General features: G+C 39.8%; 1 protein-coding gene across 6 annotated transcripts in view; it reads left to right on the top strand.

Annotated features, from left to right (window-relative positions):
- The window catches only part of MDM1 (Mdm1 nuclear protein), a 32177-nt gene extending 11761 nt beyond the window's left edge, over positions 1 to 20416 (top strand). For 4 of the 6 annotated variants that reach the window (XM_051846431.2, XM_008256764.4, XM_051846434.2 and 1 more), the window contains exons 7-15: positions 96 to 195; positions 4077 to 4106; positions 4438 to 4613; positions 5623 to 5964; positions 7103 to 7218; positions 7307 to 7416; positions 15171 to 15423; positions 18375 to 18434; positions 19651 to 20416. In XM_051846431.2, coding sequence (XP_051702391.1) covers positions 96 to 195; positions 4077 to 4106; positions 4438 to 4613; positions 5623 to 5964; positions 7103 to 7218; positions 7307 to 7416; positions 15171 to 15423; positions 18375 to 18434; positions 19651 to 19763 — 1300 coding nt within the window. In that variant the 3' untranslated portion in view covers positions 19764 to 20416. The remainder of the gene's footprint in view (positions 1 to 95; positions 196 to 4076; positions 4107 to 4437; positions 4614 to 5622; positions 5965 to 7102; positions 7219 to 7306; positions 7417 to 15170; positions 15424 to 18374; positions 18435 to 19650) is intronic. The other 2 variants (XM_051846432.2, XM_002711318.5) reach the window with 1 other exon arrangement.
- Positions 20417 to 21497: the final 1081 nt, after the last annotated feature.

Genomic DNA, 21497 nt, shown 5'->3' with positions numbered 1-21497 from the left:
TATGTACTAGTTTTTTTTTTTTTTTTTTTTTTTAAATCAAGGTATTTAGATGATCAACTTGGGTGAAATATTTACTTTCTTTTCGCTTCTATTAGGAAGGTGAATTCTGAATATAGAGCAAAATTTCTGAGCCCAGCTCAGTATTTCTATAAAGCTGGGGTGTGGACACGAGTGAAGGAAAATGTGCCAAACCAGGTGAGTGCGCATAGACTCAGTAAGCTCTCATCTTTGAGTCTGTATAACAACTTAACTTCACAGTGTATTTCATTTAGTAATAAAGATGGTAACTTAAAGAGATAACAATAGTAGCACTAAAAGTGTCAGGAACTTAAAGTTGTATGAATAAGCATTTAACTTATCAGTGTATTTACTTTTTTTATACTAACAAGCACTTGAGAGATTAATAGTTACTGTTAAAGTCTTTAAAGTTAAAAAAACACTTTTTTTCTGCAATCAAACATTTAATTGTCTATAAACTCAGATGATAGTATTACGAATTTGATTATTTTATAACATCCAGTCCTCTAATGTCTCAACTGAAGATTAATTTTCAAGATTAAATAATTTTTCTGATAGTGGCCCCATCTTTCTGTGATACAGAAGAGGATTGTTGGTGTTATTGTTGATGTAAGATCTGTTTTTTTGGCCTGCACCACAGCTCACTAGGCTAATCCTCCACCTGCGGCGCCAGTACTCTGGGTTCTATTCCCGGTTGGGGCGCCAGTTCTGTCCTGGTTGCTCCTCTTCCAGTCCAGCTCTCTACTGTGGCCCAGGAAGGCAGTGGAGGATGGCCCAAGTGCTTGGGCCCTGCACCTTCGTGGGAGACCAGGAGGAAGCACCTGGCTCCTGGCTTCAGATAGGCGTAGCACGCTGGCCATGGTGGCCATTTGGGGTGTGAACCAACAGAAGGAAGACCTTTCTCTCTGTCTTTCTCTCACTGTCTAACTCTACCTGTCATAAAAAAAAAATCTGTTTTTTTTTAAGGTTTCTTCTTACGATATTTTGGCACATAATTTTTGTTTTATTAATCATAGTTGGTGGCTAAAATATTTAAATTACTAGCATCATTGCCTTAACTTCTTTGGGCAAAATACTTAAATAAGTTGGAGTTAGAATAATAATTTTTAGCTGAGAAGTCAATGATTAGTGATGGTAATACAATTTTAGTTGAACAAGTTATAGACATTTAATATGGGCTGTGTTTTACTCAAGTCTTAGACTGTTTTACCCCTCTGAAATACATTTCCTATCTGTGGCTGCTTATGAGATACCTAAATATAAGAAACTGTTATTTTCCTACACCTAACATTTGATGAAGGAATATACAAGAGTACTTCAAAAAGTTCATGGGAAAATGGAATTAAAAGATGTTTATTTTGGTGTAAAATATTTTCAAATTCATGCATATGAGGGTCTCAGAAAGTTCATGACAACTGTGTATTCTGAAGCAACCATGGATTTCAAACAACGTTTTGCTCCAAAATGAAGTTATCTTTTAATTGCGTTTTTCTTGAACTTTTTGAAATGCCCTTGTGTGAATCCACAAGTGCACTTTGAACATCACTGATGTTATCATTAGGATATTAAGTCATTTTTTGTCATTTCTTTTTATATTTTTTGAAATATTATAGTTTTTGAATCTTTTTATAGTTTAATCTCAGGCTACTTTAATCCTAAGTCCCAGGTATCTATTCATAGAACACACAGTTGGATATTTTTTGGCTGGTGGTTATGTTTTTGTCATCTCCTTAATATACCCTCTTGCACTGTTGCTTTCTAAAGTTCTCACTTAAAGGATTGTTTTTATTTTTAAATTTTTATTTAAAAAAGTAGAGAGCATCTTCTATCCACTGGTTCACTCCCACAAATGCTGCCAACAGCCAGGGCTGGGCCAGGCCAAAGCCAGGAGCCTGGAACATTATTTAGGTCTCCCATGTGGGTGGAAGGAACCCGAGTACTTGAGTCGTCACTGCTGCCTCACAGACACGGTAGCAGGAAGCTGAATTGGGAGCAGAGGCAGGATCATTCTCAGATACTCTGATACAGGATGCAGTTGTCCCGTGCAGAGACCCATTGTCCTGCCACACGCCCGTCCCAGGACTGTTTTTATATAATAATAAGCAGCACTTGTAATTGTCAGATCCCCAACCTCAGAACAACTACTGAATTGATACCGAAGCTGTTTTCCTCTCAACAGTCCTGTACTCTTTTAATCATCCAGACTACTTTGGCGGAGGCACTTTTATTCTTTGTGCTCCACAAATAGGACTTTGAAGATAAAGTCCCACATTTGAGAGACGTCCTGGAATTTGACAGACATTGTTAAGGACTAGATGTCAGCTGCCTCTTCATTTTGGGAGGCATGATTGTTGGCGGAAAATTTTATTTTCCCTCTTTTCCCCCAGTTTTCTGAGTTTGAATTTTCTGCATATAAATTTGAACAATTTAGTTAAATTATTAATTTGGGAAAGTCAATTCAGAAATGAAAGAATTCTACTGTGTGTATTATGTAATTGGATGGCATGACTTGACATGGGAAGCTGTGTGTGTGGTTTCAGTTAACTCAAGAACGTTTTTCTCCCATTTTTTTTAACTTTTTTTTTTAAAGATTGTATTTATTTATTTGAGAGGTAGGGTTACAGACATTGAAAGGGAGAGACAGAAAGAAAGGTCTTACTTCCGTTGGTTCACTCCCCAAATGGCCGCATTGGCCGGAGCTGGGCTGATCCAAAGCCAGGAGCCAGGAGCTTCATGTGGGTGCAGGGGCCCAAGGACTTGGGCCATATTCTACTGCTTTTCCAGGCCACAACAGAGAGCTGCATGGGAAGAGGAGCAGCTGGGACTAGAACCGGCGCCCATAGGGGATGCTGGTGCTGCAGACAGAGGATTAACCTACTGTGTCACAGCGCTGGCCCCTCTCCCATCCTTTCTGATAGCTCTGGTTGTTGGCTATAGTGGCTGTCCTTTTTATTTTTCATAATTAACGTTTTTAAACTCACATATAAAAATTTTACATATTTAGAGCATACCATATGATGTTTATGTCATGGCTATTCTTAATATTGAGTTCACATTGTTGAGTTTCTTCTCTTTTTAGTAGAACACTTTACTTTGGGATGTGTCAGCCTATTAGTCTTTCATCTTAGGTTAGGATTGTAGAGTTTAAAATGATATATTTGGAAAACATAAATTAGCGCTACTATTAATAAAGATTACTTATAAAGTGAATTTAAAGCATGGAATTTTAAATGTCAGTAATAGAGCTGAATAAAGTTTTACAGAATTTCTGTAAACTCTGTCTTCTCCCTCCTCCCTAAACAAAATTGATATCAAAACTGGATCTCTGTACATAAAGGGGATATTCATGTGGCCCCTCAGCCATCAAGCACTGAGGTTCTTCAGTGGATGGAGTGCCTCAATTGAATTTCTTTTCTATTGTGGAATTGTATTAAGAGAAGCCAGCAGGTGGCAGTATAATGCATTAAATGAAAGGATTTAGAATGGGTATATAGGTTTCCTTTTCATATGAAAATATGTCACTTGCATATTAGGGAATTCAAAGAATCTTATTGTTCACGAGAACATTTTATATCTTGTCACTTTGTTGAACATGTTGCAATGATTAATTTGTGGTTATTCTTGTATACGTTTAGTACATTTCTAGAAAGTTGAGGTTTTGCTGGTTCCAAGAAGATGTTGAGGAATGTATAGAGAAAGCCGCATAACTTTGCCACTGGGGGAGGGGGCTTCTCTGGTGGTAGCAGCTGTATGAAGTCAGCAATTAGAGCTGGCCTAGGGGTTTCTTGCCTGTAAGTACTGTTCAAGAGGTAGGCCAGTAGGACAGTATTTAGGGTACCTGTTGTCAGCAGCACCTCAGCCACATCAGGGTGTGGCTGATTGTCAAGGTAGGTAATATTAACATATCCTGGTTATTGAATTAAACATTACTGAAAATACTAAGAAATACTGCGAAGTTTGATATATATTTAGAGGAAGGACTGATTCCATTGATTCCCATTAGTATTCGATTATGGCCTTAACCTGTCATTAAGTGTGTTTCTGTATTCCTCCCCTAGGGTTCTCTAAATGCCATGTGGTATGCAGAGGTTGGTTGCTTTTGAGTTTTTAAAAGCTATAATGATGCATAGAGTACTTGTGTAATTTCAGTTGGAATAAAAAGTAGGTGTCAATATTTTTCTTAGCTACAAATTCCTCCCTGCCTGCTGGTCTGACAGTAACTGCATCATGCTTAAGCTTGATTGTTTTAATTTCTGCTTTTTATGCACATAGTCTGATGACCATATTTGGTGGCTGTTTTCTCTTTTTTTTTCTCTTTGGTCTCTGGCTATATTTGTGCAATGTCTTTGATGTGCTACTTGGTAATATTTGTAAAGGGACATTTACGATTATATACGATGTCCAAACTCTCTTGCCCAGGTTAAAGAACTCCGAGAGAAGGCTGAGTTTTACAGGAAGAGAGTCCAGGGAACACATTTTTCTCGGGACCATCTGAATCAGATTGTATCTGATAACAACCGCTGTTGGGATGTCTCCTCCACCACAAGCTCAGAAGGAACCATTAGTAGCAACATCAGAGCATTAGATCTGGCCGGGTGAGGTGCTTTCTGGGAGCTCATGTGAATCATAGAATGCTATAGGAAAGTGGCCTGACTATCCAGAACTTGCCTTCTAGTCCACTGGATGTAGACTGGCTATTTCTATTTAATTATTTTTAGTTTATTCTCTGTTGTGAAAAATAAAGCTAACTATACTAGCTTTAATTATTTGTACATAAATAGCATGTAATATAAATATGGGAGATTGCACATTATATAATATTAATAATTAATAGCAAAGTAGGGATGATTATATGATACATTTAAAGGACTTTAAAAAGTACAAGGAAAACACAGGGTCTATAAGCTATTAATACATATCCATATCACTCACTAATGGACTTTGAGGCTAATATGGATCTGGGTCCCTGATTTAATGGGAGAATTCTCTGTTGTTCTGAGTTTTGAAGTGAACAAACTTTAACTCTTTGTAAGAGAAGTAACACACTGATGAATTGCAAATAAAATGGTTTTTGGTTGTTACAGTATATTAATACAGTCATACAAACTAAATTAATCTATAAATTCTAAATATGTGACACCTGATTTAAAAAACTTAAAATCTATTCTTTAATGTATTGGAAAGATGAGTCTAAATTATAAAATCGGAATCAGTTTATTTGATCACAAGTACACAAGGTCTGCACAGACCTCAATTCAGTAACCAAGCAAGTTATACCATGTGAGGTCCTAGTTTATGCATGTAAATGTCAGTCTAGGGGCTAAGGATGACTTTTGTCACCAGAGATACAGACATCTCTGTGTGAAGGTAGGAGTAAGGGAAGATAAATATATTTTGGGTTATTTTAATAAAAACTCTAGATGGCAAGTTTAATTGTATTATAAAATGAACTCATAATTAGATTTCTTTCTTCACTCCCTGGGCAAGACAATCTCTGCAGGAAACATGTAGGTGTGAACAGTGGAAGAAAATGATAGATGCACCAGATTAGTATAAGCTGGAAAACTCAAACTAATCAAACTTAAAACTTACTTTGTTATGCAGAGAGCCTACAGTTCCTAAGACTTTGCAGAAATGTCCTTCTACAAAACTGGAAGAAAAAGGGCAGATCTTGGAAGAGCAACCCCAGACAAATACCACGGAGCAACTGGGCATGTCAGGTGCTCCCACCATACCTGTTAGAAGGCGGCTGGCCTGGGATGCAGAGGACACTGGCGAAGACAAACAGAAACAGCCCAGAGGGGAGAAGGAGGAAGAGGAAGAGGAGGAGGAGGAGGAGAAGGAGAAAGAGAAGGAGAAGGGGGGAAGGGACAAGCAGGTTTATTCAGGACATCTGGAGAAGTTGGATGCACAGGAGAAATCTAAGGCAGACAAGATAAAAGAAGGGTGAGAGTTTTAAATCACTCAGCATGTAGAAGCATTATGCATGGTTGCTATATATTTTGTTGTCTCTATAATGATTCACACTTTTGGTTTTCTGACTAATGAAGATCAGATTTTTACTTTAATATCACAAAGTAGGCGTTGCTCTATGACTTATAACTTGATTCTTCCAGGTATTTGAGTCACCACTAATTAGCTGGTAATTAAACCCTTGAACACTGGGCTACTTGGAAAGGAACTACTCAGGGTGTTTCATTTATGTCCTATAATTATGATTTGCCAGATTTACAAATGTCTTTGGATGAATGTCTCCATGTATAATGAGAAAAAAAGTAGTATATTTTAATATGAGATGGTCTTACAAAAAGAAAAAAAAGAACAGATGATGTTTTGTAATATTTAGAAATCATTCTGAAAATAATGAATTCTTGTTTGATGGACAAGTTGGTTTGGGGAGTGGTTTTCTACCCTTTACAGTGGTGCCTTTTGTCTGTAGTCTGAATCTCTTATTCATTTGTGAATGTTGCAGCTCACCTGGAACTTGGGCCCTGATTTTTTTTTTAAGATTTTTTATTTGTTTATTTGACAGGTAGTTACAGACAGTGAGAGAGAGAGAAAGAGAGAGAGAGAGAAAGAAAGGTCTTTCTTTTTCCATTGGTTCACCCCCCAAATGGCTGCTACGGCCAGTGTGCTGTGCAGATCCAAAGCCAGGAGCCAGGCGCTTCCTCCTGGTCTCCCATGCAGGTGCAGGGGCCCAAGCACTTGGGCCATTCTCCACTGCCCTCCTGGGCCACAGCAGATAGCTGGACTGGAAGAGGAGCAACTGGGACTAGAACCTGGAGCCCATATGGGATGCCGGCGCCGCAGGCGGAGGATTAGCCAATTGAGCCATGGTGCCGGGCCCATGGGCCCTGATTTAATGGAAGATTTCTCTGCTGGGTTGTTGCTGACTAGTGATCTTTCCCCTTTTTTGTGTGTCTGCTCCCTCTTGATTGCATGTGGATTTGATGGTTATTATTTTCACAAGCAAAATGGCCTTTTCTTACAAGTTTTGTACCTTGATACTGTACAATGATGGTCTAGTGTTCTTGCTTGTAGTTTCTCGAGGAAATGCTTCCTAATAGATGATTTCAATTTGTAGGTCAGATTCTTCTTCTGAATCCTCCTCAGGAACGGGAGGCAGGCTTCCTACTCCGAAGCTGAGAGAACTGGGTGGGATCCAGAGGACTCATCACGATCTTACTACTCCAGCTGTTGGTAATAGGCAGCCAGTGCTCCTGTAGACTGCTTTTTCTACGTGATCACTGCGATGGGTTGAAACCTGCCATTTTCTGCGTTTTGCCAGGTGGCGCTGTTTTAGTGTCCCCATCTAAAGTGAAGCCTGCAGCACCAGAGCAGAGGAGAAGAGTGTCCCCACAGGATGGTCTGGAAACCCCAAAGAATGATTTTCCTAAGGTAAATTATTTGTAGTTTGGGAAACAGCATCTGTTTTGGAATTATTTCAGTCATATGTAACAAATGAATGATAAGTTCAAAAATGATTGATACAGACTTTAGAAAATCATTTAATGTATGTGAAGATGATTCATTTACGTTTTGTAAAACAAGGACATTAATTTTATTTATTTTATTTTTGAGCAATGGCATTGCATTGATGCTAATATATTTTCACTCTTGTCATACTGACCCAACAGGAGAAGAGACAAGAAAAACATTACTCTTTATTGAGCCTCTACTATGCATAGCTTGTATGCCAACTTGTAGGCACTGTTTTAGCACTAGAGCTATAGCAGTGAACAAAATAGACAGAAATCCCAGCCCTCATTGCACTTAGCTTCTGGTGGAGGAGAGACACAGTAAATAAGAGCTGTGTAAAGTACATAGTATTTTAGATAGTAATAAGCCCTAAGGAGAAAAATAAAGCAAGGGAAGTGAGTAGGAAGTGGCGAGGGAAGTCCTCACTGCAACGGTAGCCTTTGAGCAGAATCTGAAGAAGGTGAGGGATCAGCCTATGTGCACGTCTGCAAAGGCATTCCAGTCAAAGAGAACAGCAAGTGTGAGGTCCCTCAGGTCAGAGTGTACCTGCCTGATGGCTCAAGGACCAGCCAGTGGGTCAGTGTGGCTGGAACAGTGAGTAAGAGACAGAGAGGAGTAGGGGTGATGAGATCAGAACATAGTAGTGTGCTGAATTGTGTAGGGCTGAATTGTCGTAGGTCATGGCCAAGGCTTCGAATCTTCTGAACGAGATGCAAAGCCACTGGAAGGGCAGAAGAGTGACATGATTTGACTTAGGATTTTTCCAAGTCACTCTAGCCACTCTGTTGCTAATAGACAGTGGGAGAGCAAGAGCAGGGACATGAAACCAGCAAGGATCAGTAACAATATCTAGGCAAGCAATGATACTCATTTGGATCATGGGGTAGCAGTGGAGGTCATATGATGAAGTCTGGTTCTGGATATAAACTGAAGGTATAGCTGACAAGATTTGCTGATACAAAAGATAAGGGGTAAGAGAGGAAGAAGAATTAAGGGTGATTCAGGATTTTTGGCTTAAGAAATACGGATGGAGTTGCCATTTGAGATGAGGAAGACAAGATAAGGACAGTATCTGTCAGGAAAGATCAAGAGATGTATTTGGATCAGGTTAAATTTGAGAAGCTTACTAGATAGACAAGTAGACACGTGGGGTAGGGAGTTGACTAGGAATTTGCATGTAAAGGAAAAGTTGGGCTGCAGATAGATTTGAGGCTCTTAACATATGGATGGCACAAGTATCTAAGGCCTTAGACTGGAGGAGACCATGAAAGGAATGGGTATAGACAGAGAGGAGACAGGAGAGGAAGAGCCAGTGAGTGCTGAGAATCAGGAGACTCTGGCATCCCGGGGATGTCAAGGAGGAGGGAGTGCTCCTGCTGAGTCAGCTCTGAGAGTTGATGGTTGGTTTTAAAAACATGGGGGTCCTTGGTAACCTTGGTAGAGGGTCATTTTGGTGGCAGCAAGGGACAAAAATCTAAATATAAGTGCAGTTGAGAGGAAAGAGAGGAGAGGAATTGGAGACAGCTGTCACAGACAACTCTTCAGAAGTTTTCCTGGAAGGGAAGCAGGGTAATGAGAGGTAGTTGGGAAGAAGTGAGATCAAGATGGAAGAGATAACAGCACGTTTGTATGTGGACAGGAGAAATTTTGAGGAGAGTGGATAATGCAGAAGTGAGGGGAAGCTTGTTAGATACTGAGTGGGAGAAAGACTTAAGATCTAGTGGAGACCTGGAAGGGCTAGCTTTAGGCACTCTGACAGGTCTTCAAGAACGGTCAAGTTCTTGTTTCAAGAGGGGGTGCAGAATTCACGGGCACTGATGAATACAGGAAGATTGGGTGGAAGCTTTTGGAAAGCCTCTTCTGATGGCTTTTTGGTGATGCATGAAGAAGATTCTTGCTGAGAATGGATGGGAAAGGAAATGTGTGGAAGTCTGAGGAGAGAGAAGAAGGTGCCAAATAGCTTTGTCGGAGAGCCAGAGAGTGAGTGAGGCAGGCAAGTGTGGGATATTTCAGGGAACGTTAAGGGGCTGCTTTAAGTTAGCAGCCATAAATGTGATGTAAGAGAAATGGAATAGGTTGTGTGTTTTTCTCTAGGAAGTGCAGGGTAGGTAGTTGAATTTAACCAGGGTTTTTTTTACATATTTTGCCTAGAGAAGGAGAGAAAATGAAAAAGAGGGGTAAGGGTATTAAGGGATATGTAAAGGTGATTATAAAGATTGGCCATGGAAGTTTTTTTTGGATTAGGGAGGGACAGTAGGAATTGAGAAGATGAAGACAGATGACAGATAAGAAAGGTGACAGAAGCAATGTATGGGAGGTCATGGTAGCCTTAAAGACTGGGGGACCTGTGGTCCTGTGGTCAAAATTAAGTATTGGTGGTTAAAAACTGCGATTACAGAGAGATTGCAGTTAGCAGTAATGACAAGGCTTAACATAATTCTGGGTGAAAGTTGAAAGTGGCTGAAGTAGAATAAAGAACATTCAAAAAAACTGGTTACTAATCTCTAAGGGATATTTTCTGATGGTTTTTTAGGAGTTCAAGAGTGTGTGCACAGTGAGAGTCTTCAGTGGTTGGGGAGAGAACTTAGACCAGAACCCAGCGTATAGCAAGTAATTGTTAAATGTGTGTTGAATGCATGTTATTGGAGTGACAGAATGTTGAAACCATTTCCTGTGGCATGTAGGTACACTGACTGATTAAAGAACATGTGGCATTAGGAATACGGTTAGAGGCTTGATCAGAAACAGATGTTGGGAATCTGTTGCCTCTGTGGATGGTCCTGCCCCTCCTCAGTGGGCAGGCTGCTACCTAGAAGGGGGGTGCTTCTAGGCAGCTGTGTACGGAGCTGACTTGATCCAGGTGGGGTTTGCAGAAAGCTTCAGAAAATGTGTATGTTAAAAGAAAGTCATGGATTTTTAAGAATTTTGGGCACCAAAACAAAAATTTTATAATTTAATATTCAGTGAACTTTTTGAATTACTTTCATTTGCAGCTGGATTTATATGGATTTTCATCCATTATGGAATTAATTTATTGAATAATCTAAATACAAGAAAATATCCTTATAACTTTTTAATGCCAATCTCCATCTCATCAGGCACACAACATACCTGTAGAATTTTAATTAAGCACTCCTATGAAATGAGAAAATTTCTTATGAACAGCATAATTAGAAATCTCTCCATGTGAATTTTCTGCCTCCAGCACTACAAGGGGCTGTCTAGGAAGTGGATTTGATTATTTCTCATTGTCTAGGCCTTGCTTGCCAGCAGGAGTCACTAAGCTTGAAATACATTATCAGTTTTTCGCCTTTATTTTTGTATAAGGGCTATTATTACATATAAAATTAAACCCATAAATCTTTCAGTTTCCAATAAATTATTCCTGTTGTTCAGTTACCCTTGATTAGTATCATCTTATGTGTTTTTAACCTAGGAATTTGGGAGAATATATTATCATAATATCTAGAAATGTTCTCACTATTAACTTTTAATCACATACTTTGAAATGTGGAAATAAATGGCCCAGCAGCCATTTGGGTAACTTACACTCTATACATATTACCTCGTTAAGTCTACAACATCTCTGGAAGATAAGTGTTGTTATTTCTGTCGTTCAGATGGTGAAACTGAGGTCTCATGGCTGCCATATTGTAAAGTAGAATTTGATTTCAGTGGGTCTGTCCCCAGAGCCTGTTTTTTTGTTTTTTTTTTTTAATAAGATTTATTTATTTGAAAGACCAAATTACAGAGAGACAGAAAGAGGTCTTCCATCTGCTGGTTCACTCCCCAAATAACTACAATGTCCAAAGCTGGGCTGATCCAAAGCCAGGAGCCAGGAGCTTCTTCTGGGTCTCCCATGTTGGGGCAGCGGCCTAAGAACTTGGGCCATCTTCTACTGCTTTCCCAGGCCATAGCAGAGAGCTGGATCAGAAGTGGAGCAGCCAGGACTCGAACTGGCACCCTTATGGGATGCTGGCACAGCAGGCAATGGTGGCTTTAGCTTGGGGCGCCAGACCCAAGCCTGTGTTTTTAACACCTTAATAAAACTATCTCACACAGCTTAGCAGTAGAATTCCATGGTATTGTTGATCATCTAGAAGCATTTCTAGATCTTATAAAGGACATTAAAAGTTCGAGTGTTCAGTAGCTTACTTCACTTAGAGGATATTTCTTACTCCATGATAGGTGCTGTGGCTATGATATGAATGACAACAGCTGTGGTTGGTGACTTCCTTATGTGACCTGTAGTCCAGTGAGGGAGGTACAGATTCATTAACCACACACACACAACACACACACACACACACAAAGTAAAACTAATAAAGGTTTCGTAGTGAAAGTGCGTAGTGTTATATTGGAAGGAATCAGCCTACTCATGGAGGAAGGATGCTGCCAGGACATGAAGGATGCTCCTTGGAAGTCATGATTGAGCTGAGATAAAGAGAAAGAGGAGGCGTGAACCAGGCAAAAAACGGTAGGGGGAGGAGCGTAGCATGTGCCAAGATCCCGTGGAGAATAAGAACGTAGGGTTTTAGGAATCAGACCTGTACAGTGTGCGGCACGGGACATCATACAATGTGGCGCTTGACAGGATAGCAATATTGAGAATTTTATGATTACCTCAAAAGCATTGGGAATATATGAAATATTTTAAATATGGAAGCATTTTAAAATTTTAAGTATTTGAAATCTCATTTGGAAAGCAAGAATAGATTATTGTTACCCTTAAAAGGCAATTGCAATATTCTAGGTAGGCGATGTGGACTGCTGGGGCTAGGGAGAGAGGACACAACTAATGACTTGTATAAGGAGAACAACATCAAGCTTGGTGCTGGATTGCATAATGGAGGATGAGAGACCATGGATGCCTTCTGGGTTTCTGGCCTGTCTGACAGGATTGATGAGGGTGCTATGCACTGATAAGAGAACTCTTGATGAGGACCTCTTTTGGAGAGAGCATAGCAGGAGTATCATTTTCCTTCAGTCATGCAATATGACTATTTAATGGACTCTTATTTTTTTAAAAAAATATTTTCACTTTAATTGAGACATACAAAAAGAGAAACAGATGGAGAGCTCTTCTATCCATGGGTTCATTCCCCCAAATCACTGTAACAGTTGGGGCTGGGCCAGGACAAAACCAGGTACCTAGAATTCCATCTGGGTCTCCCATGTAGGTGGCAGGGACCAAAGTGCTTGGGCCATCATCTGCTGCCTCCCATGGTGCTCATTAACAGGAAGTTGATAAGGAGGCAGAGTAGAGCCAGGAGTGATGTCTTAACAGCTGAGCCAAATGCCAACCCTTTAATAGGTTCTTGCTATGTGCCAGGCATTGTTTTCAAATCAAGGTATTCATTGATAATCAAGAAAATAGAGCATTCTGTCTTAATGGAGCTTACATTTTCATTGAGAGAAATTGACAAATAACTTTAAAAAGCTGAATTTCGAGTTATAGGAAGTGCTGTGAATTAATTGCAACTGCAAGATGACCTCCAGGGGTGGGTGAGGCTGCTGTTGTGTGGACAGGCACCTCTGCAAAGACCTAATGAGGGAGGTGCCCAGGTAGAGATCTGGGACAGAGACTGTTTTCCAGGTGGAAAGAAAAGCAAGTGCAGGAGTTCTTTTCTGGGGCTGAGTTTTGAAAAGAGTGAAAAGGCCAAAGTGTGGTGCACAGAGGGAAGTGGAAGTGATGTTAGAAGGAGAGGAGAGGTAAGGAGTGTGATGTTGTAATGGCACTGGGAGCCCTTGGCATGTTTGTAGCAGCAAAGCTACTCAGTGGAGAGCTGCTGTACACAGGGCAGGGTAGGAGCAGGGAGACCATAAAGGGGCTTTAAATAAAGCAAGAGATCATGAAATCAGTTACATTAAACCTGGGAGCCCCATGCGTTAAAAATATTTACAGATTTTATTCAAATATCTTTTTAAAAAGAGTTATTTATTTATCTAAAAAGCAGAGCAACAAGAGAGGGAGTAAAAGAGTGAAATATGGCTGCAACAGCTGGGGCTGGGCCAGATTGAAGCCAGGTCTTCCACATGGGTGACAGGGGCTCAAGTCTTGGGCCACCTTCTGCTGTCTTCCCAGGCATATTAGCAGGAAGCTGGATGGGAAGCAGAGCTCCTGGGACTCAAACCGGCACTCTGATACAGAACGCTTGCATCATAAGCAGCAGCTTAACCCACTGTGTTACAACAGCAGCCCTTCATACAAGTCTTTTTAATAATAGTAAAACCAGTTTAACAGAGATCCCAGATTCTGATATATGCAGAAAAAGAAAAAAAAATCAAAAGAACAATTTCCCTCTGGAATTGTATGTATTGTACTAATGGATACTTGAGATTTAAAAAGAAAGCAAGTGGAAGGTTTTTGATTGTACTCTAGATCTGATTTAAAACATGTATATACTTGGTGGAGACCACAGGCTGTCTTTACTTTAAAGCAGTAAATGCTATAATTGTAGAAAATAACACCTAAGTTTAGGAAGCAGAGATTTGAATGTTGCATTAATAGACTGAAAGATAGTAAGTGAAGGGAGTTATTGAAAGAATAATCAGGAAAGTCTGAAACTTATTTAATTTTACTATTTGTATTTTGAGAAGTTGAATTATGAGGAACTTATAGGATAATCATACGTTGTTATTGTGGAAACAAAATCCTGGCCAAACTGGAAAAAAAAAAAAAAAAATGAGTGGCTTACACCTACTGTCCAGGGACATCCACTGTTAACTATTTGAGATATTTAAGCATATATGTGTGTTAATGTATTTGTTTATTGTATTATGTAAAAGGCTTTATAATCTACTTTTTTTCTTACTTAGTCCTATATTGCAAATATATATCCACATCATTAAATACTATTTGTATTCTTATTGTTAGTGACATTATATGCAATCTGTGATTATGTGATAGGTTTTTTAAATAAGATGTTATTATTGAAATCTGATTTTAAAGCTTTATTTATTTGAAAAGCAGGGGAAGGGGGGAAGAGAGAGAGAGAGAGGTAGAGAGAGGGAGGGAGTGAGGGAGCGATCTTCCATCTGCTGGTTCACTCCTTAAATGCCCACACACAGTCCTGAGACAGGCCAGGTTGAAGCCAGGAGCCCAGAAGACTGCTTTTGGGTTTCCCAGTTGAATGACATGGACTCGAGTACTTGGGCCATAATGTGTTGCCTCCCAGCATGTGCATTAGCAGGAAGCTGGATCAGAAGAGAAGTATCTGGAACTTGAACTAAGCATTATGATATGGAGTGTGGGTGTCCCAAGTGATAACTTACTTAATTGCTGTGCCAAATGCCCACCCCTCCATGAATTTTTTTTTTTTTTAAGATTTAATTTTGAAAGGGAGAGTTATAGAGAGAGAGGAAAAGACAGAGATAGGGAGACCTTCTGTTTTGCTGGTTCACTCCCCAAATGGCCACAGCAACCAGGTCTGGGCCAGGCTGAAGCCAGGAGTCAGCAACTCCATTTAGGTCTCCCACATGAGTGAAAAGGGCTGAAGCACTCGGGCCATCTTCCACTGCTTTCCCAAGTACATTGGTAGGGAGCTGGATTGGAAGTAGAGTAGCCAGGACTCGCACCTTGCTCATATGGGCGCTGTGCCACAAAGCCAGCCCTCACGAAATTTTTGAAGTCCCCTCAAATATGTACATCTTTTGTTGTTGTTTTCATTTAGAAAGAAAGTCGTGCTGTATCTGTACTGACTTCTCCAGCTGCTGGTATAAAAACAGTTGATCCCCTGCCTTTGCGGGAAGATTCTGAAATCAATATCCCTAAATGTGCTGAGGCAACTCCTCCAGTTTCAAAAATTCCAGCATATCCAATGAACACCCCTGGACAGTCACCTTCTCCACCGTATGCTTTGTCCTACTGGCATCCCTCTCGTCGAATTCAGGGCTCTCTGAGACACCCAGAATTTCAGCATAATGGTAACTATTTTAGTTTCAATTTTTTGTCTGTTGAAATGACTGATAAGTAAAATATATGGTACACAGGTAAGCCTGTATTAATAAACAATTTAGTTTTTTAGTTAACACAGTAGATTTCTTTGAGACATTCAATTATACTACAACTAAGTTTGCATTTTGCTCTTACGTAAGTATGAGCTCTCTCCCAAGTTCTTATTCACGTTCATACCTGTGTAAGTAACCCATTGGGTACCCACAGCACCTCTCCGGGCGTGACAGCCCCAGATGAAATCTGAAATTGCCTGACGTTGCTTGGGTATAGAATTCAAGATCAGAAATCATTTTCCCTTAGTTTTATTAGGTATCATCACTCTGCTCTTTTTTACCTTCTACTTTTGCTATTGAGACATCTGATAATCTAGTGCTATTTCTGTCCTGTTATTACTTTATTTTGTATATAGCATTTTCTTTTGGGAAGCTTATAGGGTTTTCTCATCACACCTAAAGTGAGAGCAGGTTTCTTTTTCATCTGTTTTGTTTGTACTCTGTAGATCTTTCCAATCTAGAAAATTCTCACCTCAGGGAACTTTTCTTGAATTATTCAGTCAGTAATTAATTCTGCTCCATCTTCTGTTGCCTCTTTTTTTTTCAAGATTTTTAATAATTTTTTAATTTATTTATCTGAGATGTAGGGTCACAGACAGTGAAAGGGAGAGAAAAAGAGAAAGGTCTTCCATCTGCTGGTTCACTCCCCAAATGGCTGCAATGGTTGGAGCTGAGCCAGTCCGAAGCTAGGAGCCAGCAGCGTCTTATGGGTTCCCATGTGGGTGCACTGGGGCCATCTTCTACTGCTTTCTCAGGCCATAGCAGAGAGCTGGATCAGAAGAGGAGAAGCTGGGACTTGAACCAGTGCCCATAAGGGAGGCCAGCGCCTCAGGTGGATGATTAACCTACCATGCCACAGCACTGGCTCCTGTTGCCTTTTTTTAGTGCTCCTATTACTTAGCTGTTGGATGTGATTCCATTTTGTTTGCCTTCCTGCTCCTATTTTCCATATCTGTCTTTCTATTTAATTTGAAAGGGATGCTAATTTGTATCTTCTACCTTTTTTGTTGTTTCTTTAAAATAACTTTTGTTATAATATTTTTTATTTCTAAAAATTAAAAAATTACTACCTACTTCTTTTATACAACATTCCATTTTTATTTCATGTATTGAATGTTTTATCTCTGAGGAAATAAATGATACATCTATCACCCACCCTGTTTCAAATATGGTACCTTGCCCTCAGTTGAACCTGAGTGTCCTTCAGTCACGGTAGCTCTAATAAACCTTTAGAGACTAAATTGCCATTCCTCCTTTGGGTGAGTGGCAGTCACCCAGTGGTGTAAATTTAAAGAAGATTCTTGTAGTCTGTTTTGTAGAAAGACTTTCACCCAGTTTCCTGTCTAGTCTTAGGTCCACTCACTTATCTTCTCAGGGGTACTCAGTCCTCCCAAAGCCTGCCCCATTTAGGGGACACACTGATTGCTTTTGGTTTCGCTCCTCTGCTGGCTTAAGAATGCACCTTGCTCAGATATCATTACACACTCACTGCCCTTCAGTTCCCAAAGTTTTGTCACTGTTTTCTTGTCTCCCATTTTCTTTGTTTTATACCATTTTGTAAATGTGTATATTTAACCTGTCATCTCTAAAGACAAACCTACTATGTTTCTTTAAAGTTAGATCAATATAATTATTAAAAGGAATTCTAGGAGATTATCTGTAGTTTGCTTACATATTTGCTAAGTACACTAAACATTAATGAATGGCCCTTTGATAGCAATTTCTAACAAGATAAGGAATTTTTTTAAAGATTTATTTGTTTACTTGAGAGGCAGAGTTTGAGAGTCAGAGAAAGAATGAGAGAGGGGTCTTCCATCTGCTTGTTCACTCCCCAGATAGCTGCAATGGCCGGATCTGGGCTCATCCGAAGCCAGGAGCCAGGAATTTCTTCCGGATCTCCCATGCAGGTGCAGGGGCCCAAGCACTTGGGCCGTTTTCAATTGCTTGCCCAGACTATCAACAGGGAGCTGGATTGGAAGTGGAGCAGCTGGGACATGAACTGGTGCATATATGGGATGCTGACGCCTCAGGCAGATGCTTAACCCACTACTACATGGCCCTGGCCCTTCAAAATGTGGAATTAATAAAATTTGTATAGCCTACTTTCACTAAAGATTTACGATCCAAGTTTTAGTCTGTTTTGTGCTCCTATACTAGCATGCCTGAGACTGGCATTCACAATGAACAGAAACTTACTGGCTCACAGTTGTGGAGGCTGAGCAGTCCAGATCAAGGCCCTCTCACCAGAGAGCTGCTCCTATGATAATAAACCCAATTTTTTTTAATTTAAAAATTTTTTTATTTTTTTAAGTTTTTATTTAATGAATGCATTTTTTCGTAGATACAACTTTAGGAATACAGTGGTTCTTTCCCCCATACCCACCCTCCCCCACTCAACTCCCATCTCACCTCCCTCTCCCTCTCCCATCTCCTTCTTTATGGTTCATTTTTAGTTTGACTTTATATACAGAGGACCAACTCCATGCTAAGCATAGACTTCAACAATTTGCACCCATGCACACACACACAACATATAGAGTACAGTTTGAGAACAAAATTTGCAGTCGATTCTCATAGTACAACTCATTAGGGATGGAGGTCCTATATGGGGAGTAAGTGCACAGTGACTTCTGTTGTTCTTTTAACATGTAACATTCTGATTTATGACGTCAGTGATTGCCTGAGGTATGAACCCACTCTTGAGATTACTGCCTGAAGCAGCTCTTACCCATCCCACCTCCTAGTGCCATCACAATGAAATGTCATTTCAATATGAGCTCTGGAGGGGACAGACGTTGAAACCAGAGCACTAAGATATGCTATTTGGTGATTTTAATGGATAATTTCTTCTTTTTTTTTTTTTAAAGTGGGAAAAACAAGGACGCACAATTTCCAGTTACCTCAGCATGGAGCCTTTAATGATGAAGGTATTTCAGTGTTGTGACTTAGAAGTCTATGATAGTGTGTGAGAGCATAATGACCTTACATTTGATTGGCACTTTATTGTTTATAAAGTACTTCCGCAGTTATTTCTTTAGATCCTTTGTGAGGAGGGGGAGAAGTTATCCCATCTGTAGATGAGTCAGCTGGCACCGCAGTGGTCAGGCCCTTCACCAGGGCGGTGGGATCATTAGAGCCCGCGCCTGGTGTCCCAGCCAAGGGCAGTTTCTCTTTCTGTTTGTCCACCCTGTCCAGCTTGTGGCTCAGGGATTTTTCCTAGTGATACTCCCGTCATGTTTGTTTTCAAATATCTATGTTTTTCTCAATTTTCAGTTCTCAAAATATGATATGGGTAGGGAAAATGGACTTTTTTTCCTCCTGTGAGGTTTTCATTCTGACATTCATTTGCTTCTAATAGTGGCCGGAAGATTTTTGTGTTCTCAATGTGAACAGTTGAAATTATCATTTTGATTCATCTTAAGAAGTATGGAATTACTGAATTTCTGAAGTTTGAACTGAAAAGCAAATGTTAATTTCATACTTCACATATATTAAGGATTTTCTTTGCACTTGGGAAATTTATGATTTTTTTTTCCTTAGAATTCAGTGAACTAGAAATCAATTTGTTAGATTTTGAAATGCAAATATCTGGCAACTTTGAATCCAGTTCTGTTTTATTTTTAATGGAAGAGCAGTTTTTATAAATAGATTGCATACTCATTGAGGAATTTCAGTAATAAGGAAAAGTAGCATATTAAAATCAAACAGTATGTTTATATTTAGTGAGATTACTTTAGAAAGGTGATGTAAGTACCATGGTCAGGTCTGGCATTTTGTTTAAAAAGTTTAGCAATGATTTTTTTGTTCAGAGCAGCTGTGTTTTTGAAAAGTCAGACAGGATGATATTACGATTAATTGTGTCCAAGTAATACTGAAATTATAGGCTATGTGTTTAGTTTATGATGTTGCGGGATTTGGGGAAGAGAAGCATGATTGATTTCTATGAATGTTAAACTGGGAAGATTACTGTAAGTTACCATGAAGGTGTTTCTTACATGTCAATGAATTATGTTTTTCTGATTGGTCCAACATTAATATTATAAAATTTGATGCTTTTAATTTTCTGTTACTCTTGTATACAACATAATGTTGTTTAATGGTTGTTCTTGCTCTGAACGTGACCTTGGGGTTCTGTCATTGCAGATGAGGACAGACTGTCTGAGATTTCCGCACGCTCTGCAGCCTCTAGTCTCCGGGCTTTCCAGACACTGGCACGGGCCCAGAAGAGGAAGGAGAATTTCTGGGGCAAAACATAAATGGAGTTGCAACACCTTCATCTAGGGAACTATTGCCCTATTTTTTCTGTATTACTTACTGTGTTAAGATTTTTTGAGTGTTTGAATTTTTTTCTGACATTTCTTAAAAAAAAGTGATTTTTCAATAGTCAATTCAGTTTACTTGGAAATTTTTACCACATGCTTATACAAATTTTTAAGATGTAGATTATATAGTTCTTCACATGTCCTAATTTTTTTTTTAATTAGTTGTCAGGGATAGCTGGCAGAATTGTGAATTTCACCCAGCCAGAGAATATTCTAAAAAGATAAAGTTAACAGCCAAGTGGGGAGTGTGTATTCTTCTAAGATTGACTGTGTCTTTATAATGGCAGAAGTCATAAAATGAGTTACTGTTCCTTTAACTTTTGCTGTACTATTTATTTTAGCACCATCTACATGTTGTTGCAATGTTATTTAAGAAAACTATACTTTGAAAATACTAGCTGTATATATTTTTCTTATTTATGTAACAAAATTTGCTGAGAGAATGTGTATATTTTTATCTTGGTGTGTATTCTATTTGTATAATGACTTCAGCTTACATTGAATAATGTCTGGATTTTGAAAAATTATTTGTATAATGTGAAATTAAAACTTTGTAGATATTTTGAAATAAAAATTGATCAAGTGTGTTTGGCTTCTCCAGAAAGTTATTACATGGAACAAATAACTGTCTGTGGCGGCATAAGCTATTCTTCTTTTGCTGCTGTTAGAATGCAGTGAAGGGGCCAGCGCTGTGGCGTAGTGAGTAAAGCCACCACCTGCCGTGCTGGCATCCCATATGGTCGCCAGTTCAAGTCCCAGCTGCTTTACTTCCAATCCAGTTCTTTGCTATGGCTTGGGAAAGCAGTGGAAGATGGCCCAAGTTCTTGAGCCCCTTCACCCACATGGGAGACCCAGAAGAAGCTCCTGGCTTTGGATCAGCACAGCTCTGGCCATTGGGGCCATTTGGAGAGTGAACCAGTGGATAGAAGACCTCTCTCTCTCTCTCTCGCTCTCTCTCTTTCTCTCCCTCTGCCTCTCTACCTCTCTGTAACTCTGCCTTTCAAATAAAATAAATCTTAAAAAAAAAAATGCAGTGGCCAGCGCCGTGGCGCAGTAGGTTAATCCTCCCCCTGCAGCGCCGGCATCCCATATGGGCACTGATTCTAGTCCCAGCTGTTCCTCTTCCAACCCAGCTCTCTGCTGTGGCCTAGGAAAGCAGTACAAGATGGCCCAAGTGCTTGGGCCCCTGCACCTGTGTGGGAGACCTGGAAGAAGCTCTTGACTCCTGGCACAGCTCCGGCTGTTGCGGCCATTTGGGGAGTGAACCATCAAATGGAAGACCTCTCTCTCTGTCTCTCTCTCTCACTGTCTGTAACTCTACCTCTCAGATAAATAAATAAAATCTTTGAAAAAAAACGCAGTGAGGTTGAGTCTACAATATTTCTGCACAAATATAGTACAAATAACAGAATCTAAAATGCAGAGCCATTTAAAAAATTTAGCACAAACTTTTTAAAGTTTTAATTATTTATTTGAAAGAGTTACAGAGAGAGGGAGAGGCAGAGAGAATCTTCTACCCACTGGTTCATTCCCCAGTCGTCTCAACGGTGAGGGTTGGGTCAGGCTGAATTTAGGAGCCAGGAGCTTCATCCAAGTCTCCCACGTGGGTGGCAGTGGCCCAACTTTTTGGGCCATCATCTGCTGCTTTCCAGGTGCTTTATCAGGAGC

The sequence above is a fragment of the Oryctolagus cuniculus genome, chromosome 11 (assembly GCF_964237555.1).
Source record: "Oryctolagus cuniculus chromosome 11, mOryCun1.1, whole genome shotgun sequence".
Lineage (NCBI taxonomy): Eukaryota > Metazoa > Chordata > Mammalia > Lagomorpha > Leporidae > Oryctolagus > Oryctolagus cuniculus.
This window is presented reverse-complemented; position numbering and strand designations above follow the sequence as displayed.